General features: G+C 34.9%; 1 protein-coding gene across 5 annotated transcripts in view; it reads right to left on the bottom strand.

Moving 5' to 3' along the window:
- The window catches only part of LOC122566114 (Down syndrome cell adhesion molecule-like protein Dscam2), a 314,600-nt gene that overhangs the window by 40,669 nt on the left and 250,702 nt on the right, over positions 1 to 23,229 (bottom strand). For all 5 annotated transcript variants that reach the window (XM_043722870.1, XM_043722867.1, XM_043722868.1 and 2 more), the window contains exons 5-6: positions 14,202 to 14,344; positions 922 to 1,086 (exon numbers count right to left, since the gene is read on the bottom strand). In XM_043722870.1, the coding sequence (XP_043578805.1) occupies positions 922 to 1,086; positions 14,202 to 14,344 (308 nt within the window). The remainder of the gene's footprint in view (positions 1 to 921; positions 1,087 to 14,201; positions 14,345 to 23,229) is intronic.

Here is a 23,229-nt window from a genome sequence, read left to right as displayed (position 1 = left end):
TTCGTCTATTCTGCCATTTGCAGTCAAACAAGATGGATGTAAATACATTTTCCATTATGTTTTGATATTACGTTCGTAGAAAAAAGACCAACAAAAAACATTGGTCACAATCTATTGTAAAAAATAGACATCAATGTGGTTTCTATCAGATGCTCATGATTCAATTAAGAAGAGATGAAATAACATTTTTGAACTATTTTCTTCTGTCAATATCTATTATTTGGTGATCCGTTGAAAAGAGTGGAAAGAGATTTAATAAAGTCAAAATCTTCTTTTGATGAGATACGTTTCCCCCTCCATTCTATTTCTTTCGAATTTTTATTCTTTGCACGCGTATATCCTCCTATATCATACAGCGCGCCTTTACTTTGTTAACATGATGACAAAATTCTGTATTTATTTCTGCCATTCTCCACGGTTCGTGTACACTCCTCTATAACTCTTCCATAAATACGATAAAAAAGAAAGAAAAAAAACATATCGACCGATTCGGTTTTATTGTCCACTTTATACCATCGACAAAACCAAATGTCGAAAGCGAGCGAATCGGTGATCTCACCGAATGCACGGATAAGTAAATGTGCAATTACACAAATAAACAATTGAATCGACAAGTGAACGATTTACCGTAGTGTGAATTAGCTATTATAGTAACAGCTATTAACACAATTCATTGAATCCACTAATTCGTATATATTGAGAGCTGAACGTGCGACGTGAAATATAGAAATGTGTGGACGTTGATAATTCGACAAAATCGTTCAAAAAACCGTATTGTCCGGACGTAAAGCTGTAAAACTGTAAGCTACCAAAGGCAGCTAGTAGCAAGTATAACAAAAATGAAGCTCCTCTAACAAACGTGAAACATATAAACATATGGAAGAAAGCATAAATATATTTTTAAAGAACGTTAACACTCACCCGTGTCCGTGCTTCCAGGTAGAAGAATGGCATCGTCACGAAACCAGGAGGTGACTGTCAGATGTTCCTTCACGTCTTCTCTTGCCGTGCAAGATAAAACCGCGTTGCATCCCTCCACCACCGGAGACCTGTTCACCCTTACATCATACCCAGGTACTGTCAACACTGAAATTCGAGCATAAACTCCAAATTAGAACTACTAAGCTGTTCGCAGCGAAATTATTGAAAAATTTAAAGGCAGTGCAGAATTAACGTTTGATTAAATTATCGTCGATATTAACCCTTTCGCTTCGGCAGTCCAGTCCGCCGAAGTACTTTCACTGAACGGAAACGCGCGCCAGAAATACGCACAGTGTGCGTGGTTGCTGTATATACGTTTTCCTAAGTCTTAAATAACAATAATTCTTGTAAGAACCGTATATGAAATATCGTTTCACTGTCAATGGATTTGATAGATTTTTTAGCATGAAACAGTATGCGATCGTTTGTATGTTTGAAATATATTGCGTGAAACGTTTCGATGTTGTTTCAACAACGAGTAACTTTAAGAAATGATTAATCCAATATGTCAATAAATCAACAGAAGATGTTCTGCCGATAAAGAAAAAATATATTATTAACTACAGATAGCACTTGTATATGCATCATTTGGATGCCGGATATATGGAGTGCCGGACCCAGGAGTCGTCGCGTGGTCGCCGCCTATATGCGGCGCTTGTACTCACAGATCATCTCGCGCGTGCCGCCTATAAGCGGCGCTCGAAGCGAAAGGGTTAAAATTCGAACAGAAGCTCCAAATTAGAACTATTAAGATGTTCGTAGCGAAATTGGAGAGAAATTTTAAGACAACGCAGAATTAATATTTTACTGAATTGCGTATGACTCGTTTCTTCCAATGTAACTTCACGTTTTCAAGCGACTGATACTCGTATTTTCCAGCAAAGAGTCGAAACGAACAATTATTAATACAAATTTGATAACCAGACTTGACAAAGCGTAATTACCCAATGCTTCATTAAACTTTCCTTTTTCTCCATCTTTCCTTCGCTTTTCTCTGAGCTTTACGTTTAAAAAGTTTCACCCGTTAAGGAAAAGGATGGGAAAAATGTTGCTGCAGATGTTTGCGCTGCTGTTTGCGTGGATTAAGCGGAGATGAAAGGGAAGTTTGACAAGTTTGGGGTTGTAGATTCCTCATTCTTTAGGAATCGGAGACTTCGAAACTGAGTTTATGGTACGGGGTGAGTTATCGATTTGTTTTCGAGTGCGTTTTGTCGGGATTCTCTTGAGTGGATTAAAGTTACGCGAACTTGTAAAGGTCTTTGCTTTTCGAAGGCACAAATTTTTGTCTGTTTCTTTGTACGTTTCGAAGTTTCGAATCCAATCGCGAAGTTGTTTTGTACGCTGGATAGCAAGTTTCTGATTGATAATTAATGCTTTAAACAATACTTTAAAATAAAGTTTTATCTCTAATTTGTATATTTCAAATAATATCTTCCAAATGTTAGTCGAACATTAGTTATTTCAAATCCTACTTCATATCTTTCATCTGTTATTGATGAATTTAATATTACGCACATTATTATAAGATTATCTAACAAGACTTTGCGTTTGAACCTTCATAATCATATTCCAGTAATATTTTCTATCTTTTTTGAGTTACAACAACAATCTTCTCTAATAGCCAAATATGATCTCCTGCTTGTAAAAGACATTTTCTATTCTAATAAAATATCGCGATTTATTTTTATCCAACGTTACAATGTAATCATATTAAAATAAATACGAAAAATCTTCAATCAAAAATCACCTCAGCGAGGCTCGAAAAATACTTCGATCCACAGCTGAAGTCAGTTTTGAGATTTACGAATATGTAGAGAAATAATCTATTGCAAGGATCAATTCTCATAAAACTATCGTAAATTATTACCCTGAAACAAAATAGAACAATCAAGTACGCTTGTCGTTCTATCCACAGGATCCAAAAGAAGGAATCGCGACAGTCGTTTTCGCCCATCCGCTATTTACATAAATCCCCTTCCGGACGAGGATTTTTCACAGAGCTCCACGTTGTTTACCGACACGTTTCGTTCGAATACCGATGCAGGAGCTATAAATCACACGGATGGACGTGACATCCGTTTCCGACCCGACACGGAAAATTCTCAGAGTAAAAATCGACGAAACATCCCGGGAAGACGTTACAACCCCCGCAACGCCATTACGCTCGTGATTCCACTGTTAAATCGATAAAGTAGTGGATCGAAATCTTTCATTCCCATGTTCCAATCTCCTTTCGCTACAATCGTTTACACGATAAAGTTGCTTGAGCGAATTTATCGGGAGTTATGTATCGAGATAAGATACAATCGTTCATGGAAGTGTTTTTCGAGTTTCATTAATTAGAACTGCAGTGAGACTCGATTATCACAGTTATATTGATAAAACTGGAAAGGAATTATAAAATATACAGTGATCCGTGTTAATTTAATTTAACTGGTATATCTCATACAGTTTAAAAATTATTTAGCTTATTATTTTTTATTTAGAAAAAGTATATGCATTGGACAAATAAAATATTTGTCCAATTATTTGTATTAATATATTAAGGACTGATTAATTAAGTCGTTGACTGGAGACGATTTTCATTCTTTTTTATGCAGTAACTGGGGTAAAGTTTGTTTCACGGTGTATCGTCAATAATGCGTTAATTATCAGACGCAAACTTATACAATAATAATTATGCACACACCATGGTGCCGGAATATTAATGCGAGCTTTTGTACATAGAAGCCACAGGATACATATTTAATGTTCTTGTATATTTCGAAAAGATCATATATCGCTATGTATACCGACGATAATAATTTCGATCAAATCATATGATTTTAGTGTTCTGCGGTTTAATCTGTATTTAATATATAATAATAATATTAGTGACATTTATCTTATAGCTTGAGATGATAAATTAAAGGAGACAAATTAAATCCAACCAATTTGAAATTAAATAGCCTGATTTGAATTCTATACATTAAATTATATCACTCGACGATACCAGCTAAAGGTTCATTATTATCCAACTTGCAGTTACGTGAAATCAGTGAACAACAAATGATTCTCGATTATTAGCATTTTCACGTTCACGGACTCGTTCGGGTTTCCTCGGTGAAAAGAAAGGAGGACGTTTGTCGAGGTAAATTCCGTAGCGGAGATAAGATTAGCGTCGCATCCGGAAATTCGTTTTCAGCTCCAGCAGTTCCGTCGCCGCTCCATTTATTCCCAGATCTGACAGGTAGCTACGATATTGCTCTTAATAGCACTGTCAGCCTGGGCGTCACGCTGTTACGCGTCTCATTTCGGAGGCACAATTTAAGTATTAAATGTAACGCGTTTAAGTCACTCCTTCCCTGCTTCTGACATTCGAAAATTTTGCAATAACCCGGCTCCTCTCTTTTCCACGCTTTCCATCCAGGGGAAACGCTGTTGCACGACAGTGAACAACGTCGTTTAAACGAATTAGATTCAGTTCATAGTGTTAATTCAATACGTCCGGATAAGGCACTTGTCTGTTAACCGGATGTCAATTTCAGTTCTACGTTTAATGCAATGTTATTTCGATTCTAAATTCTATTAGGCTACTTCTTCCTCTATGGTTGATGGAATTAATTGACAATTACACTGTTACAGTAAGTTACAAATTGGACAGTGTTTGGTATTATTTTGTATTTAGATTTTATTCGATTTTTTATTTCGATTTATTAGTTTTCTTTTTTAAGTATGGCGGATATTTGGGATAAATTGAAATCTCTAGTTGAGTAGTATTTTGTGTTCTCTCCTGTTTGTATATTGTTTGTTGCTATATATGGAACACGGAGGAAGAAGATTCAGCGAAACATCGGAGGCGTTTAAATAAAACTACTGATAGTCCCATCGTCCGCCTTTATGAAATGTTAAAAAAGAAGAAAGTGTCTATCACAGAAAAATTTGGTAGCACGGGAGTGGACAGAAAACGGTGGAAAAAAGGAAATTCGAGGAAGCGTCCAATTGCATTTTGGAGATATGAAAAATGAAGAAAGTAGAGTGTGTCGTAAAAAATTTGAAACCGAAGAAGCTAGAAAATGTTGGATATAAAAGAAGAGAGTTCGAGGAAATATCGAGTCAATTACTTTCTGGAGTCGTAAAAAAAATTAAGAAAATATCCAGAGACAGAATGTCTCATAGAAAGATTTAGTGGAACGGAAGGAGCTAGAAAATATTCGAATATAAAAGAAGAAAATTCGAGGAAACGTCGAGTCGATTGCTTTTTGGAGACGTGAAAAATTAGGAAGCCACTTGGAGAACGCCCCGTGACTGGAGCTGGCAAATACCTGGATAACGATCAAATTCCGTCGAAGGGGAGGAAAACGAAACGAAACGTGCAAACGAGGCCAATATGCGCAGATCTCCAGCGAACCGGGCAACGATATTTCCCGTGGATTCGCAGCCAACCCCAGGATTAAGTTTCTTTTCGATTCACGTTCCCTCGATATCGTGGCGCAACCTGCAACGCCTCGATTTCTCTCGGTTAGATTGACGTAATCTGTTGAGGACAGACGGATCATCCGCGGAATCTTCAATTGGAAACATTGTCAAATATTTTTGTTAACTTCTTTATGTAGATACTGTATCGTTGAAATTATTATTACTCATTCGATGCTGCTTGACGTAATTATGAGGATAATTCTCTGATATAATCGAAGAATTTGTTGTTTATTTTCGATGATGTCTTTCTTTCTGATATTTAATCGTTCAGGTCGTTGAATTACGTATTGAATTATTTTATTGCTCAAATTATTGGGTTCTTGTTTCGTTATAAACTTTTGGATACGAAGTTGAACATGAGATTCTATCGACGACAAACGAAAGACAAATTTCTCTACAACTTCAAAGACAGTCTTAGAGAGATTAAACACTAAATCGGTGCAAGCCTTGTTAGAAAATTAGCCGATTAATGCACCGATCATTTATCAGCCACTCTTTAAAAACGAAATTTATAACAAACAGTAATATTAAACGGTCTCAGAATTGTCCAAATTAATCTCCAAATCTGATCCACCGATTTATATTTGTAATTTCCAAATTATACCGTTAGACACATACTTCTGAATAATCTTAAATCTAGGGAGTCTCGTCCTATAAACTGCAGATTAATGAAACTCTAAATGGAAATCTCAATGACACCGAACAAATTTCAAGATCTTTTTCCTTCTTGAAAGACACGATATTACACAACAAAGTCTAATCTGATCCCGTGATCCAGTGAAAAATAGTAATAACCGAGAATCATTTGTTGTTCACTGATTCCACGTAATTGGAAGTTGGATAATAATTAACCTTTTTTTTAATGCGATTGACGTGACGTTAAAAATCTCTTAAGAAAACAAGAAAAACAGCGGAAAGGAGAAACCAAAAATTCCAAACAAATTTCCTCGACGAACCAAAATAAAAACCATTTCTCGGTTCATTTCAGGATCAATTAATGATCCATTCGTTCTCGGTGGTCACTGTCGGAGGTCATCATCGGAAGTGGCGCGGCACGAGCGCTTTCCGGGATGCCCTTGCGAGAAACCCGCGTCAAGTTGGCCGGAGAGAAAAAGAAAAGAAGGTAGAAGGAAACAGAGAGAGAAAGAGAAGAGAAACGGCTCTCCTTTTTTCTCCAGACAATGCAGCTCTTCTCGGGAACAAGTCCTTTGGCGGACGACGAGGGTCGAGCCGATGTCATTTCAGATAAATTCCTCATCGCTTTTCAACCGGGTCCAGGCCTCACCTCTGTATCTCGGCCCTTTCATTCCAGCGATACCGTGCATCGAGAAGAGAGCAAGGAACACGTGGAAATCAGCTTGCATCCCTCCTCCTCCTCTTTAATCGTGTGTTCCTTCTTGCGGTTAGTTTGATTTTTCCAGGTGCGATGAGTGTTCTTCTCGTTTCTCTCAATTTCATGCAGCGGTATTTCTTTCCTAGCTTTGTGATTGACGTTCATGATTAATGATACGATTGGTGTTTGGTAGTTTGAAGAGGTTGTTTTGGAAATTTGAAAAAATGGTTGCACTTGTTCGTTGCGAGAGCAAGCAATTGAGAAACTCTTTACTTGCACCTATTGCAGCGATTATGTCAAATTATTTACTCGTTTCTTGTGCTCTTCGCGATGGATAATACGGTTGATGTTTGTTGGGATTATAAAGGATTGTTTTTGTTGTTTATCGCGCGAGTAAGGATTCAAGAAGTCAAATTCTATCTTTCCATTGTAATCGAATGTTTTATTTTATTTAAGTTTGCTAGAGAAATCATATAAAATTACTTTTCGTTTCTACAAAATTGTAATTTAATAGTATAAAAAAATTGTATTAATAGGAGGAAGGAGAAAGAATTTAAGAATTAGTTGTCGAAATCTTTTTTATATCAGAACCCAAGAAGAACACAAGAACGAAGTGAATTTCTTCTTTAAATTAGCTGAAAATTAATTCTTATCGAAATACAGAATCTGTATACCATACAATTCAAACGATAACAATTTTCTTGAACTAAAAACTCGCTCTAAAAATCTATTTTTTTCTTAAACTAGCTTCTAAACAAATTTTTAATTAATTTAGCTACGCTTAGAAACAATCCCCTGCCGCTATATCTCGACAATTTCACCAAAAACGATCAATTTTCCTTTCACTCGCTACAGAAGCGACAAAATTAATAATATCCGTACACGAGAACCTGCAACTCCTCCCCTAAACTTTGTCTCACATTGTCCGCTATCCTTCCATCTGATGAGGCAGCGATAATTAACGCGCGCAGCAGTTTCTCTTATCCGGAGCCGCGGCACGAAACGCAAACTGCTCGAATTGCAAGCGAATAGCTCGGCGAATATATCCCAGTGTCCCCTTCACGACCAATTAACCGTTTCATTCGCGGTATCCGCGTCGGATCTGGCCTGTAGAAGACGCTGCAACATCCTCAAGTACGTCTGTGTCTATCTTGAAGCGCGACACAGACGTACGAACCGGAAACGGGACGGAAATGGTACATGTTGAGGTTGAAAAGGCGCAGAGTTGAAAAGCCTCGGCTTGAAAAACGGAAGGAGAAAGACACGAGAAATACAGAGGACCAGGCCTAACGTCCAAGCATCGTGAAGCAACCCTTCTGCCCACCCTCTTACCAGCCCTGTTTCTACAGCGGAAACGTGGAAAGAAACAGAGAAAAGGGTAGGAAGATTGAATGAAGATGGCGAGTCCTCTCTGATATTATCGAGACAAGAAACAAAAACGCTACTTTCACAAACTAAAGAGCCAGCGAGAGAGAGAGAGAGAGAGAGAGAGAGAGAGAGAGAGAGAGAGAGAGAGAGAGAGAAGGAGTAGAGTTTAACCAGAGGGAGGGAATCGAAATGGGGATGAAACGCGGAAGAGCAGAGGTGGGGATGAAATCTTGCTGAATGCCGGGTCACTCGTTTAAATAATTAAACGCGTAATTACCGCCGGCTGGAACACATTTTAATGAACGGTGCCTTTTCCAGGAAGCGCTGCCCCGTCTCTGTCTACCTAAGCTAAACCTCCCTCTTCTGTGTTTTTCTGCCAGGCTGCAAGAAGTCGGGGAAACTGTGCGTGGGTCTAGGAGACTCTCTTACGTAAAAGGAAGTTGCCAGACTTTTTTGGCAGGTTTCCCTAAGTCATAAGTTTTGCGTAAGTCTACGCGAAGGTTAGGTTTCGCCGAGAAGCCTGGTGAAAGGGTGATGCCGAGCGAAACAGAGTGGTTGATAACGAGCCACTTCTTTTCGAAATCCTCTTTGGCAATCTGCTTTTAAAGGTTGGATTTATTACGAAACGCCGAAGGCTCGAACGGTCCAAGATGTTCGAGAGATTATCGAAGATTTCGATTCGACGGTAGCTTGTTAACGACGAAGTTCGTAGAAAGTCCGATGTAACGAGGTTTAATTAACGCCGCGTCTCATAGATCTGGCTTCTATGATCGTTTGCGTTCAACGTCTTTTCCGTTGCCTCCTTGTCGCGTCTCCTCTTCCGTCTTTTTCCCTTCGTTCTCCTTTTTTCTCTTGCCAGGCGGTAATTACGTTTAAGAAGAGAGGAAAGTCGCGTCGTTTATTAGTCGGCAGACTTGTTACCACCGGAAAATGTTGAGTTTTCACGGTGGGACGAGGAAACAGGGTGGGAGGACTTTGAGAGTAAATTTGGCGGAAATTCTTCGCGAATTCATGATAATTCGATTGTTATTGTTGCATCTTTCATGGGATTAAGCAGCACTCAATAGCGTTTAATTGGAAGTTCTACTTTGGGATGAGTTGAAGAAGTCTGTACTTTGTGCTAATTTAAAGAATAGTAGATATCTTTAAGAACTAATTTTTTTTTTCTTTTTTGAACGGAGAATGTTATTTATGTTCATTTTTTAAATGCTTTAGATATTTACGTTGGTATACTTGATCAACGTAAACATTGGCGAATTTGTATATTTTTATATACTTTTTAAAAGTATTTTTATTGACAGATAGGCATATTTTTCAAAATGATGTTCCTCGTTAAAAGATTTAAATACTGATATTCGGGATACCGTTTATATTTCTTTGATTTTATGTTTAAACTTAAAATATAATTTCTTAAATCCCACCTTCAATAGACGGTCAGATGTCGCATTGGCCAATTCCATAAAGTGAAAAGTACAGAAGAATAATGACACTACAAACACTGTTTCTTAAATTTACCTTGCAATTTATTATTTGTATCATCTTCTCGCATCATATTTATATCTCTTCTCATCTTATACCATCGTCTAAATGAATTTATGGAACTATACATAAATTTATATTTCTTTCTTTCTTTTCTTCAGAGTTGAACATCGATCGTGTAGCTATTTATGTAACGAAATAAAGAAATTAATAAACAGTGGAACTGATAAATCTGTCTTCTATGAGGCTCAGTTTTCCTTTACGAATAATTCTAGTCTAAACAGCTAAATCCTCGAAACAACATCGCGAAACGAGACGAAACTCATGGGATATTAGTCGAAGACGCGATCAAAGTAAACTCTTCTATTCTCGTTCTTCGATCTAATAAACAGCATCAATGGAAAACAGTCGAAACACGTGCAAGTCGGGCGATTCATGTTCGAGAATTCTTCGCGAAGTGACCGACTTACGAACGAAGGATGAAGCTAAAAAAGGGGAAATCGTATGGTCGAAATCGTAGGATTTGACTTTCGAATTCTTCTCCAGTTTATTCCCTTTTTTTCCTATACCAACTGGTCGAATTGGCTGGCCCGTATACGCTCGCGTTTCCTGTCGGAGAACTTTCTCGCAGTTCCCTAGACGGGGATGTCTCGACGTAAAGTAGAAAGAAGAATTTTCTGTTGCCGCTGACGACCGCGACTTACGAACTTCCCCAGACGAAAAACCGACCAATCGATACACGTTCCTCCACCTTCGTCTTGAGAACTTGGCCGAATTTACTGTCATTACGTCTCTCCTTCGAAAATTTATTTGTCTATTTGGTAATTGACGAGCATTAAACCTATGTTACGAAAAAAGGACACAGCAGTTATAATGTTATAATTGTACGTCTGTTGCATATACATATGTATACGTAGAAAAGAAAAATTAACTAGACTGCAGATTTTTATATTTATGTATTTATAGGAAATTTGAAGGTGTAAAAATGCATTCAATACATATAGCGTGCAGAAATGTATATATATAACATTAATATATAATATATAACAGATATAGTATGTAAAGTATATAAAATATTCAAAATAGAATGTTTATTATAATATTTAGTACATGATTTAGTACTTCTATTTAGATTCATAAAAATATAAAATTGTATAAAAATCCGCAGTCTAATGATAACTGATTAAGAATTAAATAATTGCAGAGATGATTGTCTGAATTTATAGGAAGAATGTAAGTATTAGGAAAAAGGGAATCTAGTTCGAGTTAGATTTCATTCTAAATAAGATTTCAACTTAGGTTGAGTAAATTTGGGAGTTTCTTCCTCTTTCTTCTTTAAGTTAGGGTATTATTCCTTTTTTATTTTTTTTTTTTTTATCAAACACTAAATTTGAGGGAGAACCCTCTTCATAAATATTAGGCTGTCGCATAAGAAGAAACTTTCACAAGGCAAGTATTCGTAAAATTACGTATTTAAAAATGCTTATATATCATAATTTCAAAAAATGTCTGGAAAATTAAAATAAAGTAACCTGACTTAGAAAAAGCAAAAATCACGCACATCTACTATATTATATTGACTACTGCATTACATCGACCTAAAGTTCCAAACGAAAAAACCTTCATCAACGTTAATTTTCTTTTCTCCTAATCAAACAGAAATCCACTTAAAAATGGTCTAAAAGTAGAGAGAGGACTCGTCTATGCGAAAGTAAAACAATGTGTCGACGAGATCGCATTAAAAAAGCAACGGAACGAATCGAAAGCAAGTTAAATGGAAGGATTCGAAATTTTCTTCTAATTTCGGTTGCACAGTGTACACGTGCTATCCATGGCAGGCGAAAGCACGTAGCTTGCTATACGCGTTGGTCGGCATAAAATCAGCCATTTAAATGGTGGTTCACGTAAAGCTCATGGTACCGGACCAACCTTTGTCCCATGTTCTCCCAGACGTTTCTCCTGTCTTCTTCCTCTTTCGCTTCTTTTTTCCTATTTCCATCTTTCCTCTGGCCTCTTTCCTTCTCTGTCTGGTCGTTTGTTCAAATCGAACTTACTTCGATACAATTTAACGGCTTTCATTGGCGTTTTCCCTCCGGTATTTACTCGGCGATGGCTCGGTGAAAACGCGGGCCGCGTTTCCGGCATAATGGGATCTTCAGCAACTTTCCGCCGTTTCCGACGACCAGTCACGTTCCAAAGGCGACGTTCTGTACTGTAATTGACGTTTATTGTGTTCACGCAACGCGCCGTGGAAACGTATCGATGGGTGCAAGACCTCCTTTTAGTGTACCTTTCGCGATTTATGTTTTAGGTTCTGTAGTTTGCAGAATGAAAGATGACACGATCTATCTTTGTACAGTTCCCTTTTTAAATAATTTCTCTTAACAATTTCTAAATAGTGAATATACGATTATAATTTTTGACGTGTATTCGTCGTTTCCACCTTACAGCTGATAGCTTCTTTTTCGAAAATTATTATGCTCTGTTCTGGACACGGAATTATTACTTTTAGCGTTTCTTTTTTAAGTTTCAGCATTTGTCATTCGAAGAATGGAAGACGAGATGGGGTATTTCTGTGCAGTTTTCTTTTCAAAAATTCACTAGTCTCTATCCTGTATAGTGGATATTCGATTATCATTTTCAGTGTTCTTTTTTCATCGTTTGCTCTTCAGTTTTGTAGATTGAACAACATAAGAAGAACGAAGGGTCTTTATGCAATTTTGTTTGCAGATTATTATTCTTATTGTTGGTAGTACAAGGTTACTGTTCACTATTCTTCATTGTAGAAATTCTCAGTAGCATTCGACTGTTATTTTTAGCGATAGTTTCATCGTTTGCTTTATAGTCTAACTGCTTGCAGAACAGAATAATTATATATAACAAGAATAATTTATTGTTACACAATTTTGTCGTCAAGTCATTTTGTCCTATTCTGAATCCTACACTGGACTATTTAATTGTTTTTAATATTTCTTTTACATAGCGTTTACTCCTTAATTTAGTATTAGGTGGTCCGAAAAGTTTCTTTCGTTTTACAAGGAAATAATAGACGTACAATGTTTTTTGTTTTATATTAGTTTATTGAATTATGCACGAACGTAATAATAGAAATATAACAAAATGGATCATACTTAATTCAATAAAATAATATAAAACAGAAATTGTTGTTCATCTATTATCACCTTATGAAACGAAAGAAACTTTTCGGACAACCTAATATCTTGAAGAATATATAAAAAGCAGAGTATTTCCATACAATATCCTTTTATTTATTTATTATTTGCTATTCCTACGATATTTTTTTATTACTTCGTATTTCCAAGAAACACATGGAAGATATAACATATAAGACTCGAATAAATCACCATCTACACAGAGAGAACGAAGAAGTTTTTAATAATAAATTTCAGGTTAAAGTCGCGATTATTATTTTCTCAATATATCGTGTATATGTGTAGCGTTTCTATACAGCAGCCTACGTGAACATTCCCCTTCCGATGCTGGGACATCGGGGGAAAAAAACATAGTAATTAATGAGCACCGCACTGGAACACGATAATGAGACTTCTGTCTATAAATGCAGAAATACGGATAGAGATTTTCCCTCGCGATATTTTCCGCTATTTTTATGTTATTAACGCGTTGCCCTTTACTCGGCCACCCCGCAGAACTGAATAAAACGCGACGCTACCAGAATCTTTTAATTATTCGTTAAGCCCCTTATTTGTTGCCATTTCAACCGACTAAAAAATATACCATAGCTTCGATTCAGCTTCATCGGTATTAATTGGAATGAAATTATAGACGAATGCATGCAATTTAGTATATTTATATTTCTTTTATATCTATTTAAGTTTCATTAAGTTAAAGTTAAGTTTTATTAAGTTATTTATATGGAATTGCTTGTTCCTTTATATTATACACATTGTTCATATGTCTTAACATTTTTACTGTATTGTTAAAAATTTTATTTCGTCTTTATACTCGTCGTTTGTTCCAGTATTAAGTCATTGCACTGGTTTAAGAGACAATTTGACGACCATAAGCGAAAAACACGATGGGTCACATCTTATGGAAGAGTAATCTCGAAATGTAATTTGCATTTGATTTTTAGATAAAATATGTACTCTTGTTCTCCTCTTGTACGTTTAAAAAATATCAAGTTTGCATTAAAGATTTATACATGTATAAATTGTTAATATTTATTTATCTCTACACACATACATCCGTACATTTACATATTTATGAATTTCATATCATTCACATTAATCCGTTCTTTCTTACAAACTGTTAATATATAATTATGTTAAAGTGACATAAGAACCGAACAAACATTATTCGTTTCTTAAAAAATACATTGTGAATTTATCACCTATTTTCAAAAGATCTGTATCGACTATTTCATGTTAATAAAATACTTCGTTTTAGCTATCGAGCGACGTAAAACTGAGAAAATCAATAAAGACGCACTCATCATATTTCTCCTGTCTGTGGTCTTCATTTATAAACTGAATGTCACATTACGAGTTAGAAATTCGATCAGCCGACGCTCTAAATTTTACCAAAGGTATAACAAACTCACCAGCACGAAGAGTAACTTCCCTGGAAAGCACGGTTCCAACGGAACTGGTTGCACGACACCTGTACCTAGCGTTGTGCACTTCCGCTCGAAAGTCCTGCGCCAGAAATGGCGGAAAGTAGAGGGTGCCGTTCCCGAGCAGCTGTCTGAAACAATGGAAAAAGAATGAAAGAGGAAGAAAAAAAGAAAGAGAGAGAAACGAAGAAGCTAGAATTCTAACGTCTTCGCCCAGGTTCCATTACTGGCGTTACCATTTCGCGATATAAATTCGCCCATTTTTAGCTTCCTTTTACCATTCTGCCTTTTTACCACCGACACTCTCACGAGCAAATGCCTTTTATTAATTCGCCCAGGAAAGCTTTTAAAATTGCAGAAGAAAATACGTGGTTCGAGAATAATTGAAATATGCGAATAAACGAGAGAAATTCTAATGTTGCATTGAATAGAGTGTGTTTCAGATTAAATTATAGCGAATTAAATGGTACTATTTAGAGTGTTGCGTTGATTCTTTACAATTCATGTACACCAATGTTTCTTTATTTAATTATTCAGTCATTTGGTTTGCGAGATTCAGAGAAATTATTTAAAAGTTTCATTTTTTAATATCGTTTAAAACATTTTTTGGATCCTTTCTACGACTCTCTTGCATCCTAAGAACTTTTATACAGCGTAATGAAATTAAATTATGGAAATATATTAAATTCTAGAAAATCTAATGGTATTATTTAGAGTTTTATGTTGATCCTTTCCGGTTTTAAGAATTTCCTGCATTTTTAGAATATCCAATTTTTCGAGTTTCAATCCCAAATTTTATTTCACTCGATTATATTATCAAAAATAGTTACCTTTTACTTGATATGTTTACTCTTCTGTACATAAACCAATAAAATTTTTACGTAATCAATTACACTAGGTAAATAATAAATAAAGGTTACAATCAGAATAAAATATACAAATGATAAGATTAAGTTTCAGCTTCAATAACAATAAAGTAAATTATGCATAACATAAAAGCTGAGTCTCTTTCGAGCTGCGATAGAAAACGTCCAACGATCAACGAATCGAGTTAACCGCAAACGAGATGTAACATTCAGGATTCGTGTCATAATAGCATAGCTAAAAATGGCCAAAAAGGTCTAACTGTGTCGGGATATCGATTCCTCGAGAGGTCAAACTAGCAGCTAGTTTCTGTTCGTCTCGTCACACGTAGGGTCATCACGAAGCTTTTCAGTTCTTTGAAGGAATTTAAGATTTCAAAATTGAAGTTAATTTGGATTAACTGGGATATTTCGTTAGATATTTGCATATTATATTTTGATTACTATTATTACGAAGATCTATCTTCAGCAAAACATTTGATAATCTATGGCAAACTAGGATTATAACAAATATGTCTTTCGTTTTCAGTGTAAATATGATATCGCCACAATGAAATCTTTCGATTTTTAAGAGTTGAAAAATTGGGAAATTCCAAAATTGGAAATTTCTCTATGCATCGAAATTCTTCTTTTCGTGCGAAATGAAATTTTTCTCTGTACAGCAAAGATCTTTATTCTCTATGATATACGTGTAATATCTTCATAATGAAACGTTTCAAACAATTTTTAAATACCGATGTATCGTAAAAATTGTAACGTAATGCAGTATGATGCATGATATTCAAAAATCTACTCATAACGAGGACTTTCATTTTTTACGTTACAAATATAATGCTCTCAAAATAGATACTTTCAACATTCAATTCTTAAAGATTGGAATATTGTAAAAATCGTAATATATTAAGATGCAAAATAATATTCCAAAGCATCAACATAGCAAATACATTCATTTATTGCGCTACAAACAAGATACTCCTAAAATAGATTTTTCTCACCACGTTAAAGTTAATATTGTTTCTTGTCAGATGTCCGAGTATACGTTGTCTTATGCTACCTGCGTTATTAGAAACCGTTCTGTATTCACTGCGTAATTACACGCGTTCGTGTACGCCCGTACAGTGTGGTTACGTTCCAGGTTATGATAGCCGGCTGACAAAGCTTTCGGCTATACTACTTGTTTAACTACACACCGAACCATACTACTTAATCGCTTACGTAACCTACTTGTACTGATTACTTACACAATCGGGTAACAGTTGTTTGATAAAACACGTTACTGTTGCCGTTGTCTGATTAGATATTGTGTCGGACAATATTTACACCTATTCTACTTGTCTAGTTTAATGCAACCGTATGCTATTGAACTCGAACGTTTGTTTTAATCTTCTGACCAGTTTCGCTTTAAATTTGTTTAACAAATTCTATTGATCTGCTATTATCTACTCTGATCGATTTTCTACTCAGAGAAGGTTAGTGTTCTACCTGTATTATGTTTACTGCATATTGGAGGATAGTAGAATGACTCTATTTACTGACCTATTCTACTGCAGCGTTCTGTAGAGCTCTATTTTACTTGTTTGACCATGTACATTCCAATTCTACTTATCTTACAGATAATGTCCTCTACCGATAATTCTATTCTATTATTCGATTATGCACCGTTTCGCGATAGTTTGATCTTGATAGTTTTTTATTGTTTAGGGAAATAATAACATGTTTGTAAGATATAAAAGAGAATAACTAAATGTTTTGCGAGGTAAAAGTTACGTAATTTTATAGCTAAATACGTATATATTGTGTAATTAATCCTAATTAAATGTGTTATTAGTAGAGACTGTATTAATTTACAAGATGCTATGGCAGGATTAACATTATCTCTCTATGATGCTATATATGCTCTGTTGAGATACTTAGCTATACAAATATCTACCTACTCGTAAACGGGTTGTGTCGAAGGCAAATAACGTCACAGGTGAGACAAATTTATTCAAGTGGATCGGATCATTTATGGAACTACAAACGGGGATCAGAAATGAGAAAGTGTCATGTTTCAGTCTCAATGAGGTGTACTAATAATTCTAATAATAATCTACTAATTTTAATTATTATTCGAGAATCAAACTTTCTACAAATCAATGGTGAATGTCAATTTTTAGCATTTCTCAGAAAACAAGCATTCATTTTTCAATATAATATTAGATACAATTTAATAAATATTACATTAAAATAAAGCATTTCATTACTTTTTCATTCTGCATTATTTTCAACTTCTATCTATAATTTTAAGTAATATATGCATAAAACGTTAAATTGTAAAAGATCAAAAATATGTCGCATATCTTAATGTCTTCCAACTGTTTTAGAACTTAGCAAATTTTAATTCAAATTAATACAGCAACATAGCCAGTGGTAAGCATCAGATACACAGAGATATACGAAAAACTGTTGAACTCGAAAATTTGTTAAATTCATGACATGATATTTCCCTCTCTTCTCATCGACCCTTCAAATATATAAATAATAGTGGAAAGAAATGTTGAATCGGATGTAAAAATCGTTGCATACGTGCAATTTCAGAAAGTGTTAAAGAATATATTAAGCGGATGAACATTTGCTGATATCCTTCACTTGTACGCAGCATATCGCACAGTGCAACTAGCACACGCTTGTCATCCACACTTTTTCCGCGTGTCGAGTGTCATCAACAGATTTTCCAAGCTCCGCCTGCGAACGCGTATGTCCCATTTCGAGCTAACTGACTCTTGATCATACATCCTGCTGACTATTGTAAAATGTTGAAATATAATTATCTGATGATGTCGATCTTTTATTTGTCACGAGCCATTTCACGAATCGCATTTGTTCCAGATAATTTCGTAGGAGTTACGAAATTCCAGAATAATAATATAGGAATGAAGATATGAAAGCCAGAAAATGCAACATCTTCGGTTCGCTAAAAGAATGACGCGATTAAGAGACGTACATTTTTTCAAGGAACCGGGCACAAAATAAAAACGAATTTGTTGAGACGAAAAGTTATTAGAAATAGTAGAAAAGATGGAAATAGAAAATTACTAACAATACAAATATTTGGTATTGAAAAGACTTGCTTTCTTTCATTACTCAACTAATATTGTTTGAGTGTTAAGAATATTTAATAAAATATCGCGCATTTGTTATTATACAAGGAAAATAAAAAATTTGTTATTATTCTGAATTGTAATATTTTTAGTGAATACTATAATTTTGTTGGATAACCATGACATTTATATTCTAGCAAATAGTAGTACACCATCACAGTAAATTTTTGCAAATATCGATATTGACAGTTTAAATAATATATTACTCTTCTAATAAGCTACGTAGGAGAAGAGTTAAATTCTAAAACAGAGAAAGCAACATCTAATAATATCAAAATTTCGAGGTAAATGAAGAAAAAAGGGAAACAAAACGGAAAAATATAGCAAAGAAAGGGGTTATTCGAGCGAAAACTGTTCCGAAATGGCAGAAACCTGTTTCCAGTTTCCAGGTAGCTCGTTGTTCGCGTTACTTTTGTATGAATGATTTTATAGGTGTTATTCCTTTATGCTGCACTGGGTTTAGTTCTTGATTTCATGTTTCCACATCACTCGTGTTATTTGTTTCTCGTGTATTCATATTTATGTTTCTTTCCTTTTCTGTGGATACTCTTTATATTCTTTTATTGTTTATTATGTAACATTTCCTTTGACATTTTCAGTTTCTACCTTTTATCGACCATTCACATTACGTTTCTTTTATACTGTACGTTGTACAATCTCTTTGACTTTCACTTTAATTGTTTCTCGTCTATTCATCATTATGTTTCAATTATACCTTATTTTCAATCTTTCCTTCAATTTCCTTTCCCATTCGAAGAACTGGAATATTCAAGAAGAGGGTGCTTCTTTCATCAACACAAGTGCGAAAAACAGCGTAGAATTTACTGCATCATTTTAAATGCAATTTATATTTCAATGGTACGAGTATTCGTTTTCATGAAATATTTATCTGTGTGCTATATACATTGAGAAAAATGACTGATTATTTTCATTAACGCTTCCCACATAATGTAGTATCGTGAATATAATATAATAATTTAATATTATGATGATTTATTTACAATGAATGGATTGTACAGATGTTGATTAAACAGAAGAACGATGATTGTTTAACGTGAACTAATCACAATAACGTACTATAATCTAGACAACTCAATAGTTAATTTGCGACTCTCGTCACGACCGATCCAACGCTCTCTCTCTCTCTTTCTCTCTCTCTCTCTCTCACGCGGACCACACTCTCTCGACAACGCTAGCAACACTATATCGACAACGGAACTCGCACTCTCTGACTTCTCGATTCACACCCTCTGGCTTCTCCACTGACACGCGCCACGGCTCTCGCGACATTGTTTATGGTTTACTCGATATTTCTTAGGCCTTTTGTCCACGATACTACGATAATTTCAAAATTGAATTTTCGTCTGAATGATTCAAATACCATTGCTCGTAAGGTATTCTACGTTTATTTATCTGTATTTATCTCACTTATCAAAATGTTCAAACTGCATGTTTGTTTATTTACTTTTACCGTAAAATACTTTTATATTTTCCTTTACTTACTTCATTTATTTCCTTCAATTTCATTTTTATTTTTTCTAAATGTATTTTATTTACATCTAACGCACTACAATTTCAATATCAAATGTTTATCTAACGATTAGTTTATAAAAGATGCATATTTTATTTATTTCGTAATCTCTGACAAATATTTGCACTATTATCCCTTCGCTTCTCATTCTTATTCGCCAACTTTTCACTACCAGTTTGATTCCAATTTATCAATTCTTCGTCTCACTATTTTATTCATTCCACCCTCACTTTTTCACCTTTCATCTTCATCATTTCCATTCCTGCATCCTCTTTCGCGCGCGCGTCGTTACATTTATTCCAGCAATTCCTCCTCTGGTTGCTTTATCTTCTGCGAACGAAAAACAGCCTCCAGCTGTTTCCTCTCGCGTCTTTAATCGATCGACGTGTATCGAAACACCAACACCGGCGGCAGTGAATTTTCGTCGGATGCGAAATGAACAGAAAGCTCGACGTCTGAATTACTGAAAACCGAGAATCGAACAGCAAAGAGGAATGTTTCGCGGATGAACGTCGAATCGGAAGTCGAAAGGGGTTGCTTTTGCTTTGAATTCTTCCAGCTTCTCTTGCGGCTTCCAACTGATACAATGTTTCGACTGCTGAATGTTCGACTGGTTCAAGACTGTGTCTGTTTCTGTTTTGGCTCTGATTTGCTTTTGATCGATGCGTCTGGAGTATGAGAAAGGCGAAAGTAAAGGTTTCTGCCAGGCTTCAGGGGCAATTAGATCGCGTAGCCTTGACGAGGAACAAAAGATGGTTTTTGCAAGCTGGGCAGTCTTCAATGGAATATTTGAGGTTGAAGAATCAGCTAATAAAGCGAAAGTGTTTTAAGATACTTTAAACATTTGAAGTATTTTATATATTATGTCTTAAGTATGCTTCTGAATTGTGTTTTTTAAAAGAGAGGTTTACAAGAGAGGTTTATTGATTCTTCTGGAATTCGAAGATATTTTTGCGCAGGACAGCGTATCGTACAATTAGATTGAAGAACGAGAGCTTCCAAAGTTACATTGTATGAGACAGAAAGTTAAAGTTATTATATAATTTGAAAATAAGGCGTGAGTGATAAAATTGCTATTACAAACTAACAAATAAGAATAAGAAAATGCCGATAAAGATAATTAGTAGCAGATTATAAAACGAATGAATTATAAAAATAAAGTTAGAACTCGGAGTCGAAACATTAATGAAAAGAAGTAACAAAATCCGGTATTAAAACTGCAGATTCTGAAATTAGAATTCGGATATAGATTTTCCAGTTATCTGTTACATAGAAATCAGAATTTGAAATATTTGATTTATTTAAAAATTAATACCCACGATATATGAAACTTGAGGTTACCGAAGAAAATAGAACTCGAAAACGAAGAAGTTAGATCTCCTAATTAAAGAAAGTTACAAAAACAAAATGATCAAATTGCAATTAAATAAAGGATTAAGAAAAACGGAACTGAGTTACAGACCCAGCTCTATTGGGTATATCATGATTAGAATTCTAGGAACTTCTTGAAAGATAATTCGTTTCTTTTTTTTTTTTTCACTTATAAGATAACTCGTTGGTTAAAAGTTCATTAATGTGCGATAAGGGTGTTATCGAAACGAGGTCGAGCGGCAGGCTACGCTTTCCTGTGGGACGTCTGCTTGCGGACAAACTTACTGGACGACCATTGGATAAGGAACATTTCAATTACCGAGAGGAAATGGCTTGCCCAGGTGCCACGTTTACGATATTGCCGGACGTGTGGCATCAAACTTCCAATAATATTAACCTTACGCGATTTGCACGCGTTTTATCTTGCAATACATTCCGGAAAACTGTTCAAGTTCATGTACCTACACAACAAAAGCATTTACAGTAGAATGTTCAGATTAATAGAACACCAAACGTTTAATAAACTTACCTTGAAATATGATATTAGTAATGTTTAATTAACGAATGGTTCTAGAACAGAGAACTATGAGTTTTGGAGGGTATCGCTGTATATCTAATTAGATAATTAGTGCATAACCGTAATGTAATTGAACAAGTATAATAGGATGACACATGATCAGACAAGTATAATAGAACAATGCTTGATTTGGTAAATGGAATACGTTGTTTGTTCGTGCAAATAAGTATAACAGTACGATAATTAATTAAATAGATTGATTAATATCGCGTTTGATGTAGCATGCTATGTAGAAAATAATAACAATTTTGAATTAAATTACACAGAACAAAGGAGTTCTTTCAATGTGAAATTTTATCACGATCCAATTATCTTATTCTTTGTTTCGAAAATGAAATAATTATACGCGAATAATATTTGAAATTACACAGAAGTAATACATTAAGTAATTGAGGACTAAAAATAATTTCATTTCAATCACATTTCAACCACTTTATATTAATATCGCTTTAAAACATACGGAGATAACATTTTCAACAATTGAAAACAGTAAAACGATATTTTAGAACATTTTGATCGTCTCAAACGTTTATTTTCAGCATTGAATAATTCTCTAAAACTCTCGGATATTATTCTATATTTTAAAAATATACCTTAAATATTCTGAAATAATAAAATGATATTTTAGATCATAACGTTGACAGTAAAATTTAGGTTCTCACGTTCTTCAAATTTTTCATGGCGGAACTATGTTCGTACAATGCCTCAACTATTTTCGATAAACGATATTAAACAAGTCTGTAAAGTACAACAAACGAGAAAACCGCGAAAAGCAAACGAAGAAGTTCCTTTTGATTACTTTCCCCCGTCTGATATCAGTAGTTGAACTTCTTAATTATGTTTTGTGCCGTCGTTGCAGCTGTATTTTTTCACGGGACACCGTAATTCCGCCGCGTTCGAAACTCCCGCAATTTACAGCAGCTCGCAACTTCTAAATCCCGGCACTGTAATCCGCTTAGACCCTTTCTATCGCGTCGAGCACTCTTACAAATCGCGAATTTTCAGCCGAAAATGCGGATCTTATAACAGACCAGCGATAGCGGAAACACTATTATCGGAAGCTATGCTGCGTCGATGAAAACCTATTCTCTTCATGCACGTTTCTCAGCAAAATTTCTATAAATGTCCAAATCGGACAAATTGTGAATGTAAAGAATTAAATAAAAAAAAAATTTCTTTACGAATCGGACATGTAGAATATTGTTGCGTTGTTGATTGTTCGTTAATTTACTCGTATATTCAACTAAGTTGTATTTATGCGTTTGTAATTGTCTAATTTTTGTATTTAATTATAAGTTTATTATCTACGATGGCCATTTGCAATGAAGAAGGTTCATTGTAGTGAAAATTCTCCAAAATTTTAATTTAATCGTCTGAAGATTGGTAGGAGTAGTAATATATTATTTTGTCGACGATAATTAGTTTATTCTATATAGACAGATATTATTTATTAACATTATTATTGATTAATTTATTATTTACTATTATTTATTTATTAATTGATTTTGATTTATTATTGATATTATTTAGCCAA

The sequence above is a fragment of the Bombus pyrosoma genome, linkage group LG3 (genome assembly GCF_014825855.1).
Source record: "Bombus pyrosoma isolate SC7728 linkage group LG3, ASM1482585v1, whole genome shotgun sequence".
In the NCBI taxonomy this organism is placed as follows: domain Eukaryota; kingdom Metazoa; phylum Arthropoda; class Insecta; order Hymenoptera; family Apidae; genus Bombus; species Bombus pyrosoma.
The sequence above is the reverse complement of the archived record's forward strand: the minus strand, read 5'-3'. Positions and strand labels throughout refer to the sequence as shown.